The 18147-nt window shown below is 45.5% G+C and overlaps 1 protein-coding gene across 4 annotated transcripts in view; it reads left to right on the top strand.

Moving 5' to 3' along the window:
* The window catches only part of OXNAD1 (oxidoreductase NAD binding domain containing 1), a 52781-nt gene extending 34887 nt beyond the window's left edge, over positions 1-17894 (top strand). For 3 of the 4 annotated variants that reach the window (XM_055416841.2, XM_088835315.1, XM_055416848.2), the window contains exons 7-10: positions 5134-5275; positions 15550-15792; positions 16547-16655; positions 17330-17894. In XM_055416841.2, the coding sequence (XP_055272816.2) occupies positions 5134-5275; positions 15550-15792; positions 16547-16655; positions 17330-17484 (649 nt within the window). In that variant the 3' untranslated portion in view covers positions 17485-17894. The remainder of the gene's footprint in view (positions 1-5133; positions 5276-15549; positions 15793-16546; positions 16656-17329) is intronic. The other variant, XM_055416853.2, reaches the window with a different exon arrangement.
* Positions 17895-18147: the final 253 nt, after the last annotated feature.

An 18147-nucleotide genomic window follows, 5' to 3' on the forward strand; every position in this document is an offset into this window, starting at 1 on the left:
TCCTTCGTCTATGGCTGAGGAACAGCTCTAATGGATATATGAGTTTCCTGGACATGGGGATGGGAATTTTCTGTGGTCTCAGTTCAGTTCAGTTCAGTTCAGTCGCTCAGTCGTGTCCGACTCTCCGCGACCCCATGAATCACAGGTCTCAGTCTCTAGTAAATTTCTCTTTCCTTGGTATGTGACTAGATTTATTGCATTTCCTAGAACCCTCAGCCAACAAAAGTTTGTGGCGTGCAGTTATTGATGGCTTGAACTCACAAGAGTTCTCCACTCTAGGAGAGTGCTTAGAAGCAAAAAAGGCAACGTGAGATTGTCAGAATTTAGGAGGCTGCATCAGCCTATTTAATTTAGCTGGTCAAATACCAGCAAGAGAGTTTTTGTTGCATTCTTTTTCACATTTAAGAAACTCTTTTATCAAGATAAACATATCATAAAATTCACCCATTTAAAGGGTACAGTTCAGTTATTTTAGTGTATTCACAGAATTGAATTCACAGTATATTCTAGAATGTACGGTGATCAGCCAGTCAACTTTCAGAACATTCTCATCATCCCAGAAAGAAACTCTGCCCTGAATATCATTCACTCCCCATATTCACCCTTAGGCACCCACTGTTCTAGAGTCTGTATCTTATGGATTCTCCTTTTCTGGACATTTGGTGTCAGTGGAATTTTGTAGTATGTGGTCTTCTTTTGTGACTAGCTTCTTTCACTTCCTTGACTTCCCTGGTGGCTCAGACGGTAAAGCGTCTTTCCACAATGCGGGAGACCTGGATTAATTTCTGGGTCGGGAAGATCTCCTGGAGAAGGAAATGGCCACCCACTCCAGTACTCTTGCTTGGAAAACCCCATGGACAGAGGAGCCTGGCAGCCTAGTCCACGGGGTCGCAAAGAGTCGGACGCGACTGCGCGCCTTCCCCTCTCTCACTTGGCGCAGTCTCGTTGTCCGTCTGTGCGGCGCGTTTCCTTCATTCCACCCTGTGTGTGCACTGCCTTTGTTTACTGTTCACCAGGTGGTGAGCATTTAGGTTGTTTTGGAACTGTTAGGCTGTTACCAGTAACGCTGCTATGAACATTCGTGTGCATGTTTTAAGTGGATATATATTTTCTTTTTTCTTTAATATATACTTCAGAGTAGAATTGCTGGTCACATCTTAACATTTTCAGGCATTGCCAAATTATTCTTTAAAGTAACAAGGCCATGTTACGTTGCCATCAGCAATGTATAAAGGTTCTAGTTTCTCCAGATCCTCACTAACACTTGCTATTGTCTTTTTGATCCGCCATCTGTCCAGGTGAGTGTGACGTAATGGCTCATTGTGATTTTGATTTGTGTGAAAGTGCTGCACTCAATATGCCAGCAAATTTGGAAAACTCAGCAGTGGCCACAGGACTGGAAACGATCAGTTTTCATTCCAATCCCAAAGAAAGGCAATGCCAAATAATGCTCAGACTACTGCACAATTGCACTCATCTCACACACTAGTAAAGTCACGCTCAAAATTCTCTAAGCCAGGCTTCAGCAATACTTAAACCGTGAACTTCCAGATGTTCAAGTTGGTTTTAGAAAAGCAGAGGAACCAGAGATCAAATTGCCAGCATTCGCTGGATCATGGGAAAAGCAAGAGAGTTCCAGAAAAACCTCTATTTCTGCTTCATTGACTATGCCAAAGCCTTTGACTGTGTGGATCACAATAAACTGTGGAAAATTCTGAAAGAGATGGGAATACCAGACCACCTGATCTGCCTCTTGAGAAACCTGTATGCAGGTCGGGAAGCAACAGTTAGAACTGGACATGGAACAACAGACTGGTTCCACATAGGAAAAGGAGTACGTCAAGGTTGTGTATTGTCACCTTGCTCATTTAACTTATATGCAGAGTACATCATGAGGAATGCTGGGCTGGATGAAGCACAAGCTGGAATCAAGATTGCTGGGAGAAATATCAATAACCTTAGGTATGCAGATGACACCACCCTTATGGCAGAAAGTGAAGAGGAACTAAAAAGCCTCTTGATGAAAGTGAAAGAGGAGAATGAAAAAGTTGGCTTAAAGCTCAACATTAAGAAAACTAAGATCATGGCATCCAGTCCCATCACTTCATGGGAAATAGATGGGGAAACAGTGGAAATAGTATCATACTTTATTTTTTTGGGCTCCAAAATCACTGCAGATGGTGACTGCGGCCATGAAATTAAAAGAAGCTTACTCCTTGGAAGGAAAGTTATGACCAACCTAGATAGCATATTAATAAGCAGAGACATTACTTTGCCAACAAAGGTCCATCTAGTCAAGGCTATGGTTTTTCCAGTGGTCATGTATGGATGTGAGAGTTGGACTGTGAAGAAAGCTGATTGCCGAAGAATTGATGCTTTTGAACTGTGGTGCTGGAGAAGACTCTTGAGAGTCCCTTGGACTGCAAGGAGATCCAACCAGTCCATCCTAAAGGAGATCAATCCTGGGTGTTCATTGGAAGGACTGATGCTAAAGCTGAAACTCCAATACTTAGGCCACCTCATGCGAAGAGCTGACTCATTGGAAAAGACTTTGATGCTGGGAGGGATTGGGAGCGGGAGGAGAAGGGGATGACCGAGAATGAGATGGCTGGATGGCATCACCGACTCTGTGGACATGAGTTTGAGTGAACTCCGGGAGTTGGTGATGGACAGGGAGGCCTGGTGTGCTGTGATTCATGTGGTCGCAAAGAGTCGGACACGACTGAGCGACTGAACGGAACTGAACTGAATGACAAATGAGGTTGAGCGTTTTTTCATGTACTTATTATCCATTTATGCGTCTTCTTTGGAGAAGTGTTTGTTCACATCTTTTGCCCGCTTTTAGACTGTGGTTTTATTTATCTGTTTATCTGTCTGTGCCGGGTCTCTGTTGCTGCATGCTTCCTAGTTTTGGGAGCAGGAGCTCCTAGGTTTGGTGTGTGCGTGGCTCATCACTGAGGCTTCTCTTGTTGTGGAGCGCGGGCACTAGGGTATGTGGGCTCAGGAGCTGTGGCCCTGGAGCACAGGCCCAAAGTTGTGACACGCAGGCTTAGTTGCTCCTTGGCCCATTTTTTGAAGTTTCTTTTTATTACTATATTCTGTATACAAATTACTTGTTAGATACATGATTCAAAAATATTTTCTCCCATTCCAAGGGTCATCTTTTAACTGTCTTGATGGTATGGACTACACATCAGTGTGTGACACACACTTTTTCATTTTATGCAGTCTAGTTTCTCCAGTTTTTCTTCGACCTTTGTGTTTCAGTGTCGTTTCTAAGTTCCTGGCCTTGAAGAGTTCCTCCTGTGTGGTCTGAGTTGATAGTTTTAATGTTTGCCTTTGGGTCTGTGGTCTAATCAGAGCCACTGTTGGGCTGTGGAGTGAGGTGGCAGTGCAGCCTGTTCTTTCCAGCTGCGGCTCGCTCGCCCCAGCACTCGCCTTTTAACTGCAGTGTCGTTGACTCTGTGCCGCGTCGTGTCTGGCGCGCGGCACAGTGACTCAGCTGTGTGGGACTCTTCTCCTTTATAGACGATTATAAAGCCATCGCCCCTTGCTGAAAAGACTCTTCTTTTGCACTAAACTGTGTTGGTAGCCTTGTTGAAAATCAGTTGGCCGTAAAACTAAGTTTATTTTTTGATTCTCAGTCTTTTGCCATTGTTGCCTGAGCCTGTCCTGACACCAGTGTCACAGTGTCTTCATGACTGTGATTTAAAACAAGTCTGAGATCAGAAGGTGTGAGTCCTCCACATTTATTCTTCTTTTTAAAGATTATTTTCATGATTCTAGGCTCCTTGAATTTCGTATCAGTTTATCAAAGAAACCAGCTGGGTTTGATAGGTATTGTATTAAATCTGTAGATCAGTTTGGGAACTATTGCCATCTTAATAGTATTAAGTCTGCCAGTCCATGAATATAAGAAGCCTTTCTGTTTATTTAGATCTCTTTGATTTTTTTCAATAATGTAGTTTTTAGTGTACAAGTCTTACACTTCCTTTCTGAAGTTTATTCCCAATTATTTTATTACTTTATTATAATAGGACTTTTTCTTAATTTCACATTTAGATTGTTCATTGCTAGTAGGTAGAAATACAGTTGGTTTTTATTATTAATTTTATATTCTGCAACTTTATTTGAAGTTGTTTATTAGTTCTCATATATTTATAGTAAATTCATTAGGATTTTCTATATATAATGTTATGTCATCTGCAACTTCTTTCTCTTCAATCTGGATACCTCTTATTTCATTTTCTTGCTTAATTGCCTTGGCTAGAATGTCTGGTACAGTGTTGAGTAGAATTGGTCAGAGCAGACAGCTTTGTCTTGTTTCTCTTCTTAGGTGGGGAATTTTTAGCCTTTCAGGGTTAAATATGATTAGATATTTTGTAGTTGTCTTTATCAGGCTGAGGAAATTACCATTTATTCCTGGTTTGTTGAGTGTATTTATTATGTAAGGGTGTTGAATTTTGTCAAATGCCATTTTTGCATCTGTTGAGATGATCACATGGATTTTGTCCTTTATTGTGTTAAGTGGTTTAATTTATTGATGATTTTCTTATGTTGAACCAATATTCCTGAGAATTTTGCATCTGTAGTCATAAAGGATGTTGATCTGTAGTTTAGTGATATCTTTGTCTGGCTTTAGTATTAGAATAATACTGACATGGTAGAATGAAGTGGAAAGTGTTTGTTTTCTGTTTTGGGGGGAAGTATTTGTGAAAGATAAGCATTAATTCTTCTTCAGATGTTTAACAGAGTTCACCTCTGCTGCCATCTGGACTTACCCTTGTGGGAAACTTTTAATTATACTAACGCAGTCCATTTATTATTGGTTTGTTCAGATTTACTGTTTCTTCTAGAGTCCAGTTTGGTAGTTTGTGTTTTTCTAGGAATGCATCCATTTCATCTGAGTTAGCCAGTTTTTTGTCTTACAGTTATTCATAGAATTCCTTTATAATCTTTTTGTTTATTTGTTTTGGTGAAGTTGGTGATAATGTCCCATCTTTCATTCTTGATTTTAGTAATTTTTTTTCTCCTTTTTTCTTAGTCATTCTAGCTAAAAGTTTATCAGTTTTGTTTACCTTGCACTTTAAAAATTGCATTAACGATAGTCAATTTATTTGCCTTTCCTTTTAGGGTTGATTTTTTTATCCCAGGAGTCTCTGTGGTTGGTGGGTTCTCAATATGCTCTAGCCCTAGACTGCTGGAACAAGAGAGAATGATAGAACTGGCAGTGAAACATGCAAACCACCCTCCTGCTCTCTGGATTCACAATCAGGTGAGCAAACCTCTGTTTAAACTTGGAGATCTAGGATCTCTGTCTCTCACAAAATTCAGCTCACTTAATCCACCTAAGGAACCTAGGCTTGGGTGCAAAGGGTACACGCTCACAAAGAGCTCCCTTCTGTCCAGAATTCAGATTCCAGAAGGAGTACAGGAGCAGCATGTTTGTTTATTTTTTACTTTTTGGCCGTGCCACGTGGTGTGTGGGATCCTAGCTTCCCAACCAGGGAACGAACCTGCACCCTACTCAGTGGAAGGGTGGAGTCTTAACCCTGGGACCACCAGGGAAGTCCCCAAGAGGCAGAGTTATTTTGATGCACTAAAGGATTATGCAAAGATACCTTGGGGTCGGGAAATTCCTTCTGGGTCACCAAACAGTATTCGGTTGAATCCTACTTTAGGATTAAAGCATTTTACTTTATATGTAAGTTTTTGAGAATTGGCTCTCTGGGTGTCTTGTCATTGGTAATTCTGTGAGTCAGATTACTTTGTCCTCACTGCCCTAGATGGAGGGAACTAGGCTACCGCCCTCTCATTGTTTGGTGGGGAACAGCCTCTGATTACATACTTTTCCTGCCCGGACCTGAGCGCTGCTGAGCCCGTGGTGCGGCTGCCTCTCTACTTCAGTCCCTGGAAAGCTCTTCACTCATGATTCTGAGACGGAGTCTACATTTGCTGCTGATAACTCATGGTTCACCGTGGGACTCAGCACAGCCCTATGCTGCTCCTCGCTACCTACTAGAATTCTGATAACAAAGAGTGAGCTCAGAAAAAATTTGTCGTCTTGATTTTTGATCCTTGTCTTTTTTTTTTTTTTTTTTACTGTCGTCCCCTTCATTTCTAGAGTGTGCCTTTTTACTTACCAACAATCTCCATCCCATCCCAGGCACTCCTTCTCCTCTTTACCAGAAAGGAGAATGGGTGTGTGCCTGCTCAGCCCTTAAATCTTGTCTGACCCTATGCGACCCCATGGACTGTTGCCCACCCGCCAGACTCCCCTGTCCACGGGATTTTCTAGGCAAGAATACTGGAGTAGGTTGCCATTTCCTCCTCCAGGGAATATTCCTGACCCAGGGACTGAACCTGGATATCCTGCATTAGCAGGAGGTTCTTTATCACTGAGCCGCATGGGGCCACAAAACAGAGTGTGCTGTCTTGTAAATATTGTAGATACAGACAAACTCATTTTGAAATTTATATGGAAGAGAAAAGGAACTAGGATGGCAAGAGCAGTTTTGAAAAAGAAGCCTGAAGTGCGAGGAATCACATGGCTCAAATTCAAGATTAAAAGAAGGCTACAATAATCAGTACAGTGTAGTATTGGTGAAGGAGTAGGCATACAGATCAAAGGGACAAATGAAAGCGTTCAGACATAGACTGACACATACAACCTTTTGAACTTTGACAAAGGTGCTAGAGAAACAATGGAGAAGCAGTCACCTTTTCAACAAACAGTGCTGAGTAGTTGTCTGTCCATATGCAAAAATAAAACAGAGATCCCTGACCTAGATCTCACACTTCATATTCAAAATTAAAATCTGTTGTAGGTCTAAGGTCTAAAATGTAAAACTATAAGGTTTTAGAAGACATAGGAAATATTCTGAACATCAGGGCAGGCAGATAGTTCTTGGACATGACACAGAAAGCAAGATCCACAAAGGAAAGATTTATATATCGGATTTAATCAAAAGACGCTTACTCCTTGGAAGGAAAGTTATGACCAACCTAGAGAGCATATTAAAAAGCAGAGACATTACTTTGCCAACAAAGGTCCGTCTAGTCAAGGCTATGGTTTTTCCAGTGGTCATGTATGGATGTGAGAGTTGGACTGTGAAGAAAGCTGAGCGCCGAAGAATTGATGCTTTTCAACTGTGGTGCTGGAGAAGACTCTTGAGAGTCCCTTGGACTGCAAGGAGATCCAACCAGTCCATTCTAAAGGAGATCGATCCTGGGTGTTCATTGGAAGGACTGATGCTAAAGCTGAAACTCCAATACTTTGGTCACCTCATGCACCGAGTTGACTCACTGGAAAAGACTCTGATGCTGGGAGGGACTGGGGGTGGGAGGAGACGGGGACGACAGAGAATGAGATGGCTGGATGGCATCACCAACTCGATGGACGTGAGTTTGAGTGAACTCCGGGAGTTGGTGATGGACAGGGAGGCCTGGCATGCTGCGATTCATGGGGTCGCAAAGAGCTGGACACAACTGAGCGACTGAACTGAACTGAAAATTTTTTTTTCTGCAAAATACACTATTAACAAAAGTTGTAAAAACAAGCCACAGCCTAGGAGAAAGTGTTTGCAAATTAGATATCCAACAAAGGACTAATATCCAGAATGTATAAAGAACTCAAAAGGCAGCAAAAAGAAAACAAACCTAATTTTTAAATGGACAAAGGATTGAGCACTTTGCTAAAAAGGATATAAGGATGACAAATAAGCAGTTGAAATGACAGTCCCCATCATTCATCATTAGGGAAATGCAGGTTGAAACCATACCTAGTGGGATACGTCTGCAGACCTATTAGGACCGTCTAAGATTTAAACGAACACAACAAGTGATGCCAGCAACGTGGAGCAACTGGAGCTCTTACGTTGCTTATGGTGTCAGCAGGAATGCGAGGGCTACAGCTGCCCTGGAGAATATTTCTGCAGTTTCGCATGAAACCAATATACACTTGACCGTAATACCTAGCAGTGTGACTCCTGGATATTCATTCTAGAGAACCAAAAGAGTTGTTCATACAGAAATCTGAACGTGAATGTTTGTAGTGGTTCTATTCATAGTCCTCAAAAACTGGAAACAGTCCAAACGTCCCTCCGCAGGTGAATGGGTGAAGGAACTGGATGCGTTCAGGTAAGGCACGGGCACCTTGTTTACCGTGTCTCGCTGCACTGCGCCGTAGAGAGGACTGTGTTCTTGGGGACGACAGAGGGTGAGATGGCCGGACGGCACCATCGACTTGATGCACATGGATTTGGATGGGCTCCGGGGGTTGGTGATGGACAGGGAGGCCTCGCGTCCTGCGGTTCATGGGGTTGCAAAGAGTTGGGCACGACTGAGTGACTGAACTGAACTGATAACTGAATGTTTGTGGCAACGCTGCGCTGTTAGATGGTTGTTAGCATTTTTTTTTTTAGCGATAAAGCTTTTCTTTATATGAAGAAATTTTTTTATTAACGTAATTTACAATATCGTGTTAGTTTCAGATGCACAGCAGTGACTCAGCTGTTCATAAATGCATGTGAGTTCTTTTTCAGATTCTTCTCCATTACTGGTTATTGTAAGATATCGAATGTAGGTCCCTGTGCTGTCGAGCAGGTGCTTGTTGTTTACTGTCTTCATTATGGTGGTGCATGTGTGTTAATCCCAGACTCCTGTCTGTCTCTCCCCCTGCTTTCCCCTTTGGTAACCATAAGTTTGTTTCGTATGTCTGTGAGTCTGTTTCTGTTTTATAAATACATTTTTTGTATCATCTTTTAGATTTCATATGTGATATATCATATTTGTCTTTCTCTGACTTACTTTTCTTAATATGACAATCTCCAAGTCCATCCATGTAGCTTCAAATGGCATTATTTCATTCTTTTTTATGTATGAGCAGTGGTGGCTCAGAGGTTAAAGCGGGAGACCCGGGTTCAATCCCTGGGTTGGGAAGATCCCTGGAGAAGGAAACGGTAACCCACTCCAGTACTCCTGCCTGGAGAATGCCACGGATGGAGGAGCCTGGTGGGCTACAGTCCACGGGGTCACAGAGTCGGACACGACTGAGCAACTTCACTTTAGTAGCCCGTTGCACTTGTGCACTGCCTTTCTTTACCCATTCATCTGATGATGGACACTTAGGTTGTTCCTCTGTCTTGTCTGTTGTGAATACTGCTGCTGTGAACACAGGGGTGCATGTATCTTTTCAAATTAGAGTTTTCTCTCGATGTGCCCAGGAGTGGGATCGCAGGATCATATGGTAGCTCTGCTCTTGGTTTGTTAAGGAGCTTCCGTACAGTTTTCCATAGTGGCTGTATCAGTTTATATTCCCACCAGCACCCTCGTTAGTGTTTCTTATCCGTAGACTTTATGACGATGGTCATTCCTACTGGAGTGAGGTGAGGTGGTTCCTCATTGTAGTTTTTTGATTTGCATTTCTCCAATAATTAGTGATATGGAGCATCTTTTCATGTGCCTTTTGGCCATTTGTATGTCTTCTTTGGAGAAATGTCTGTTTAGGGCTTCTGCCCGTGTTTTAATTTTTTTTTCCTTTTTTATAGTAAGCTGTATGAGCTGTTTGTTTATTTTGGAAATTAAACCCTTGTTGGTAGCAGCATTTGCAGATGTTCTCCTGTAGTCTTTTTGTTTATGTTTTCCTTTGCTATTCAAAGGAAAGCTTTTAAGTTTAATTAGGTCCTATTTTTTTATTTTTGTTTTTTATTTCCATTACTCTCAGAGATAGATCCAAGAAAATATTCCTGCGATTTCTGTCAAATGGTAGCCTATATTTTCCTCTAATTTTATAGTATCTAGTCTTAACATTTAGGTATTTAATCAATTTTGAGGTTTTATTTTTCTGTGCAGTGTTAGAGAATGTTCTTATTTCATTCTTTTTCCATACAGCTGTCCAGTTTTCCCAGCACCACTTTAGTCAAGAGACTGTCTTTCCTCCACTGTGTATTTTTGCCTCCTTTGTCATTGATTAATTGGCCATAAGTGTGTGGATTTATTTCTGGGCTTACTGACTTTTTCCTTTGGTCTATCTGTCTATGCCAGTACAAAACTGTTTTGATTGCTGTAGCTTTGTATTAATAGTATAAAGTACTTTTACATTAAGATATGTACATTTTTTTAAGACATAATGCTATTGCACACTTAAAAGACTAAAGCATAGTGTGAGCATCACTTTTATACTCACTGGGAAACCGGACGACAGCTGTGACCTACCACGTGGCCCAGTGATAGAGAGCCTGGCTGCCAGTGCAGGAAGCACAGGTTTGATCCCTGAGTCAGGAGGAGGGAATGGTAACCCACTCCAGCATTCTTGCTGGGAAAATAAATTCCATGGACAGGGAGCCTGGTGGCCTACAGTCCATGGGGTCGCAAAGAGTCCGACGTGACTGAACATGCACAAGCAAGCACTCTTGATTTCAGCACTTTATGGCAGTGGTCTGGAACCAAATCTGCGTTTACCTAGGTCTGCCTGTATTTGCTATTCAGCAGTGAGTACAGATCAACCGCTGACACACACAGCAACGTAGGTGACTCTCAGGGGCACTGTGTTGCGTGAAGGAAGCCGGTCTCATTTAGGCTACAGTCTGGAAGACAGGCATACAGCGATAGAGACGGCCCAGTGCTCGGTGGGGTAGAGCGGGGAAGGGCGGGAGCAGAAAGGGGCCGCAGAGTGGGCTTTGGTGGTAGTTGCACTTCTGTGTTTGTGTTAAAATTCATCGAACTGTGGAACAGAAAGAAAAAACTGGTACTGGAAGATAATTTTAAAAACTAAGCGATTTCTAAACCTATAGCAGCATAAAAAAGTATATTCTTAGGTTTTACACGGCACATTGTGTCAGTTTAGACACATTTCCAGCTGCTTGCCTTAGCGTTTCCATTGTAAGTGTGTCTTGTCACATTTTTACCCTGCGACCTTCTGTGTCATTCATTTGGTGTGGCCTCGGCTACCTCATTCCTTTTTAGATTCTCTGTGGATTTCCCCCTATTGCTATCTCCAGGATGTATCCTGAGCTGTTAACACATGCCCTGAGGGCAACACACGCCCTGGGGGCAGGATCGGCAGGGGCGCCCTGTGCCCCGAGAGGAGCTCAGCCACCCTGGCCCATAGTGCCACACGCCCCCTCCAGCCGTCAGCCACCCACGTGACCTGGACCTGGTCCATAGCTCCCTGCTTGGTTTCATGGCTCATTGACGTTTAAGTGAAGGAACTTATTCTGAGAGGCTGCAGAAAATCTCCAAGTGGCATTGCTTGAACGCACATCCTAATTGTAGTGCCCGCTCCACTCTGCCCGGTGGGAGTTGCAGGCAGCCTTCATGAAGTCAGGTTTTTCTTGGAACCATTCTCACGTGGCTGCTTTCCTCCTGAGGGTTTGTCTTTATTAAGCTATTAGAGTGGACAATAGAGGCACGTGAGTGTCTGGGTGGCAGCAGGCTGCTCTGCTGGGACGTGGAATAAAGTGCCATAAACGTCTTCCTTTATTTTATCTACTTTGGCTCAAGCTCCTGGCAGGGTAAAGGGTTCTAGATAGCTATTGTGTGCTGGGCTCCAGTTGCTGTGAAAAAGTTGTTTATTTCACAAGTAGAAAATCTATACCCAAATTAGATACATTGCCGTGTAATTGGAGGTAATGTCCCTTTACGCGCTTGCATTTTATACTCTACAGTACTTCTAAGTCTCGTGTTCCTGCTGTCCTGGCGGTTTTTATTGATCAACAAAAGACAAAGATGGCTTTTGATTCATTCCAGATGCTAGCAAATTAGGAGATAGATCTCCTGAAGATCATCTTGTCACTAAGGAGACGACAGGCTTCTTGAGTATTATCTTTCCCTGGGGCATATTTTCTTGCTAACTTTATTGTTGAAAATACTCTGGTTTCTAAAAACAATAACCTAAAGGCTGTGCTTGTTGTCATCACTGAGCACGCTGAATGTGACCATTGGATACGATGTCTTCTTTCCCGTTTCTTAGCGTCTTTTCCTCTTCGATTCTTACAGATGAAGAGAGAAATATATAGGCGAGCAAGAAGGGGAGGGGGCTTAGACAGGGATTAACTCCACCGTCCTCATTAGGTCGAGCCTCTGCAGATTTCTGTTTTCGAGACTTGTAAGGAAGGAGCATTTTAAAAGCACGTGGTAGCCAGTGTCGCAGTTCCTAGATTTTAGTTATTCCTATTGGGCTTCCCTGGTGGCTCAGAGGTTAAAGCGTCTGCCTCCAATGAGGGAGACCCGGGTTCTATCCCTGGGTCGGGAAGATCCCCTGGAGAAGGAAACGGTAACCCACTCCAGTATTCTTGCCTGGAGAACCCCATGGATGGAGAAGCTTGGTAGGCTACAGTCCACCGGGTCGCATAGAGTCGGACACAACTGAGCAACGGAACGGAACGGAATGGAATGTGCCCTTGCTGCTAATTTCTTCTGTCAAAAATGAAAACTCACTTACCATCCTTCATGTAAAAATCTCCTATACATTTAAAATAGTTAAGAATAGTTAAGTTCAGTTACCACCCCCACCCCCAACCCCCAATCAGGGAGGATTTCCATTCATTTAGCAGCTCTTGACTAAATGATTTTCATTTTTTCTTAGATTTTTTTTTCCCTAAATTTTAACTCTGAGTGATAGAGCCCCAAATTAAATTCATATCAGAAAGTACTTGCCGCATACTTTTTGGGCAGGGTGCTGGGTGAGTGCTCAGCGTCGGCCTTCAGAATCCTTAGGGGGAAGTCCACTCAGTTGATTTGATCAGGAATGCTCCTAACAGAAGTTTCTTGACTCTGTTGGTGACAGGAGAGAAGGAAGCAGGCGCCTCTGTGTCTCTTCTCCTGTCAGAGCCACATGACCAGAACACCCTCCACGTGGCACTTGCTGCCAGGGGCCTCCGCACAGGGTCGTGTGATGCCTGCTGCACCCTGGGGGCAGTGAACAGGACGGGGGTGGGAGCCCATTTTCCAGGTGTGGCAGCAGAGGCTTTGAGGAGCGCACGGGCTTGCTGATTCCTGCTGCTGCTGCTGCTAAGTCACTTCAGTCGTGTCCGACTCTTTGTGACCCCATAGACGGAAGCCCACCAGGCTACCCCTTCCCTGGGATTCTCCAGGCAAGAACACTGGAGTGGGTTGCCATTTCCTTCTCCAATGTGTGAAAGTGAAAAGTGAAAGTGAAGTCGCTCAGTCGTGTCCGACCCTTAGCGACTCCATGGACTGCAGCCTACCAGGCTCCTCCATCCATGGGATTTTCTAGGCAAGAGTACTGGAGTGGCTTGCCATTGCCTTCTCCGAGCTGATTCCTAGGGGCTCTGAATAAGTTTCAGCCTTCTGACCCCTAGATTAATGTGTTTTTCTCCAAACTAGGGGTTCTCAACACTGCCGGATCCAGTGCCCCCTTCCATTTCCGAAATGAAATTCAGAGTTCATGTATTCAAATACATTAAAAAAAAAATCATCAGTTCAGTCGCTCAGTCATGTCCAACTCTTTGCAACCCCATGAACCGCAGCACACCAGGCCTCCCTGTCCATCACCAACTCCCGGAGTTCACTCATACCCATGTCCATCGAGTTGTGATGCCATCCAACCATCTGTCATCCCCTTCTCCTCCTGCCCTCAATCTTTCCCTGTACCAGGGTCTTTTCAAATGAGTCAGCTGTTCGCATCAGGTGGCCAAAGTGTTAGAATTTCAGCTTCAACATCAGTCCTTCCAATGAACACCCAGGACTAATCTCCTGTAGGATGGACTGATTGGATCTTGCAGTCCAAGGGGCTCCAAGGGATTCTCAAGAGTCTTCTCCAACACCACAGTTTAAAAGCATCAATTCTTCAGTGCTCAGCTTTCTTTATAGTCCAACTCTCACATCCATACATGACTGCTAGAAATACCTTTGTTGGCAAAGTAATACCTGTTTTTTAGTATGCTGTCTATAATACAAAGGAGAAGCAAAGGAAAGTGATCCATAATCAGACGGTGCTTCAGCATGGAAATGGTGAGTGACGTGAAAGTCACTCAGTCGTGTCTGACTCTTTGTGACCCCATGGACTATATGGAATTCTCCAGGCCAGAAAACTGGAGTGGGCAGCCTTTCCCTTCTCCAGGGGATCTTTCCAACCCAGGGATTGAACCCAGGTCTCCCACATTGCAGGCAGATTCTTTACCAGCTGAGCCACCAGGGAAGCCCAGGAAAGGTGGGGCACGTCTAAACTAGAAGGTAGCATGAGGCAGTTGGTCAGGTTTCTGCTTCTCAGCGTAGGATCGCCGCGTGTGAATACACATCTTCAAATGTAGGCGACGTACAGCTGTCGCCTGCCAACAGGACTACCATGTGCGCTGCACACTTGGGTGCGGTTTCCTAGAACAATGGACGTGCTTGGTAAACTTCTGGACGCAATACCATACAGTCTACATGGCAGTAACATTCTGGAAGATTCAGGTGACGCTGCTGCTGCTGCTGCTGCTAAGTCGCTTCAGTCGTGTCCAACTCTGTGCAACCCCATAGATGGCAGCCCACCAGGCTCCCCTGTCCCTGGGATTCTCCAGGCAAGAACACTGGAGTTGCCATTTCTTTTTCCAGTGCAGGAAAGTGAAAAGTGAAAGTGAAGTCTCTCAGTCGTGTCCGACTGACTCTGTGCAACCCCATATACTACAGCCTACCAGGCTCCTCCACCCATGGGATTTTCCAGGCAAGAGTACTGCAATGGGGTGCCATTGCCTTCTCCATCAGGTGACGTTAGATCCATGCAAATACTGCTTTCAGATCTTTTTATAAAATGAGTTAGGGTCTAATCTCAGATCCTTGTGCACCGGTTTCACCTCCACGAACGTCCTGTGGATTGTTCAGAAAGACATCATGCAGGGAAGCCTGTGTGCACTGCAGATCGTGATGTGCTGTCAGACCGGCTTTCTGACTTAAAAAGTCCTCATTTGCTGTATCTGCCGATTCCTGTGGTGTAAATGCCCCTCGGATGGCTGGCATCAAGCTAGCAGCAGAAACTGGCCCATGGAACTCCTGCCGGTTTAGCTGTCTGCTTAGTAGGAGCCAGCTTTGGGACACCCCTGAGTTCACATCTGGCATCTTGGGCCCTGCCCTCTAAGTGCCAGCTGGTCCCCTCAGATCACGGTAACAGCCTCCAGAATGCCCCCCTTGGGGCAGCGTGGCCCTCCTGGAGAGCCAGCGCATGCAGCTCTGACAGTCACCCTGGTTTAGGTGTCCTCACCCAGGAGTAGCCCCTTTGTCTGCAGGGGTGGGAGTGGTCCTCACCTCATGCTTCCAGGCTGTCCCCTGGGTCCAGGGTCTCTGCCCAAGCCAGCTAGTTCATCACACGGGGAGTCGGCACGTGGCAGCGCCCCTGAGGCGGGCCTCCTCGTCTCCGCGGCGTGGCTGTGCCGCCTGCGTCGCGAAGGTGGACGCGCGCCGGCCCGGGTGAGGGCGAGAGGAGTCAGTTCGCGGCCCTGCAGTGACCGAGTGCAGACGGCCAGGGCGGGCGTGCAGCCTCACTGCGGCCAGTGCTTGGCCCGAGGCCTTCGCCACAGGGGCCTGAAGGCTCTTCTCTGTCCCCCGCAGTGCGCCCTGGGCTCCGAGGTGGCTGTCAGAGTCGGGGGGCAGTTCTTCTTCGACCCGCAGCCTGCGGACGCCTGCAGAAACCTCGTGTTGATCGCGGGAGGCGTCGGGATTAACCCCCTGCTTTCCATCCTGCGGCACGCGGCCGACCTCCACAGAGAGTGGGCGAGCGCGGGGCGAGGGTATGAGATGGGGACGGTCAGACTGTTCTACAGCGCGAGGGACACCGGCGAGCTCCTGTTCAAGGTAGGGGGCGGGGTGCGTCTCCACCACGGCGCGCAGGCTCGCCGCACGGCCTTTCTTCTCTCCCTTCGCTCTCTGCAGCAGTTCGCACCAGAGGCTGAAAGGCCAAGCCCTGTGCAAGTGAGAATTAGCCAGCACATCCCGTCCTGCCCAGAGCTACTCAAAAAGCTAGCGCCAAGGAGGCTCCCAGTGCGCTGACAGGAGAGGGCAGACCTGATGGGCTTGAGTGTGGAGGTGGGTGAGCAGAAATTTCAGCCTGCCGCTGGGGCTCCCCAGAGGCTCAAGAGGCCTACGGGTGGGCGCGGGTGCCCCAGGAGTAGGTGAGACCCAGCTCAGTCCGTGAAGCCCCCATCGGCTGCGTCTGCAGGAACTAAGTCCATCTGACAGAAGTCTGTCGTTCTGGGTTGCTTTGCAGCTGCAAGGATGAACAAAAGAACAGAAACAGTTAAAAGACGCAACTGTGGTCAGTGAAACTGCTGCTTAATTGCCTACGCCTGAGAGAAAAGAAAAAAGCAAAAACTCCTGGAGAGTTAGTAATATGCTTATTAGCATATTCAGATTTCAATTAAAGGCAAATAGCACCCCACCCCCGTTCTCAGATTGCTCTGGCCTGCCCGGCTGCAAACAATGCCTCTAACTGGAGAGCCGAGCAGCGGACGTGTGCAGAATTGGCAGTGGAGCTTCGGCCTCCGGGGGGATGCACATCTGTTTTGATTTTTTTAAATTGTCGTGTGACCAAATATGTTTGACATTCCAGAAAAATATCCTCGATCTAGTTAATGAATTTCCTGAGAAGATTGCATGCAGTTTGCATGTTACAAAACAGACTACACAAATCACTGCAGACCTCAGACCATACATCACGGGTGAGTCTCCTAAAAGGTATTTTGACTGTCTCCATGCCATTACTGTGTGGATGTACCAGTTGGTTGAGTGTAAATGCTTTATTGTTGCGAGTTGCTGGCTGGGAATGTCACTACCTGGGGGATTGAGAGATGATTCATCATAGAAACAGAAGGAGAGATTAGTTGGGTTCACTATTATATACAGATCTCCTGCTGCCTATATTAAAATTTTATTTTCTGCATTTTTTAGGGGACCTTTGCATCATTGCTGTAATATGCATACAGAGAATTTATCCTCTGGCTTTGACTGAATCAGTTCCATTTGCCATTAATAGTCATTTAAATTTCTCGTGGTTTCCCCTCCTGGAAGGATTTCTCACAAAGCAGTTTAGTTACTTTGCTGAAGGCAGTTTTGAATCTATCCCAAAGACCAGCACGCTGCCTGGCCCTGTCTGGAGAGTGTGTGGTGACCAGCTGCCCGCGTTGCTCGCTGTGGCTTCAGGAAGCCTGGAGACATGCTCTCAGCTGGGGTCCGGCCCGGACGCCCGCAGGAGCCAGCGCGTGGATGACTCGCGGCGCAACCTCTGGGCCTGGTTATTTAAAATAAACTCTGTTGCCGAGTTGTGGTCGGTCCTTCCTCCTTTCAGTGCAGATACATCTGGCTTAACTTGGTGTTTATTCTGTGTTTTCGGCAGAAGGAAGAATAACGGAGAAGGAGATAAGAGATCACATTTCGAGAGAGACCTTGTTCTACATTTGTGGTCCACCTCCCATGACAGATTTTTTCTCCAAGGAGCTGGAGAGCAGCCGTGTCCCCAGCGAGCACATCTGCTTTGAGAAGTGGTGGTAGGGGCGGGCGGGGCCGGGAGAAGGAGGCAGACAGAGGTCTGCGAGGCCTGACAACACAGGATGCTCTGTGGTGCAGGCCTGTGATTTACCTCTGCCCACTCTTATTTGAAGGCTGTGGACTCTGCCCAGTTGGAGAAACAGGTAAAGTCAGCTGACAGTTAAATGATAAACTTGTGGCAAAAACTTCATTAATTAAGCTGATTTTTACTACATTGACTTTCTCTTATGAATAACTGATTATCTCATGGTGTACCTTGAATTGGTCAATACATATTTTCTCTTCCCTTAAGGGAAAAAAGACAAATCCTTCAACCATGTGAAACTACAGTTTTGTATGTGAAATGTCGGCTCTTTAAATTCTTTGGTAGCCGCCTATGTATCTTCTGTTGAATAAACTTAAATATAATTTCATTTGAAGCTGTTTCTGCGCAATGTCTTAGTTCACCTTGTGGCCTGCAGCCTCGTCTCTTCAGACCGTTAAACGCTCGGTTTGGAAATAGAAAGCTGCTAGGAAAACTGCTTTAGGGTATTGAACATCCAGCGTATTTGCGTCTGTTAATGAGTGTCCTAAGTATGTACCCTGACTTTGAGTTTCTTCTCCGATGACAACTTTTCTGAGGCCCGTGTCTCGGCTGTCTGTCTCCGCGTGGGAGGCGGCTTCTCT

Source organism: Moschus berezovskii, chromosome 1, assembly GCF_049115385.1.
Source record: "Moschus berezovskii isolate FMDL1 chromosome 1, NW_MosBer_1.0, whole genome shotgun sequence".
In the NCBI taxonomy this organism is placed as follows: Eukaryota; Metazoa; Chordata; class Mammalia; order Artiodactyla; family Moschidae; genus Moschus; species Moschus berezovskii.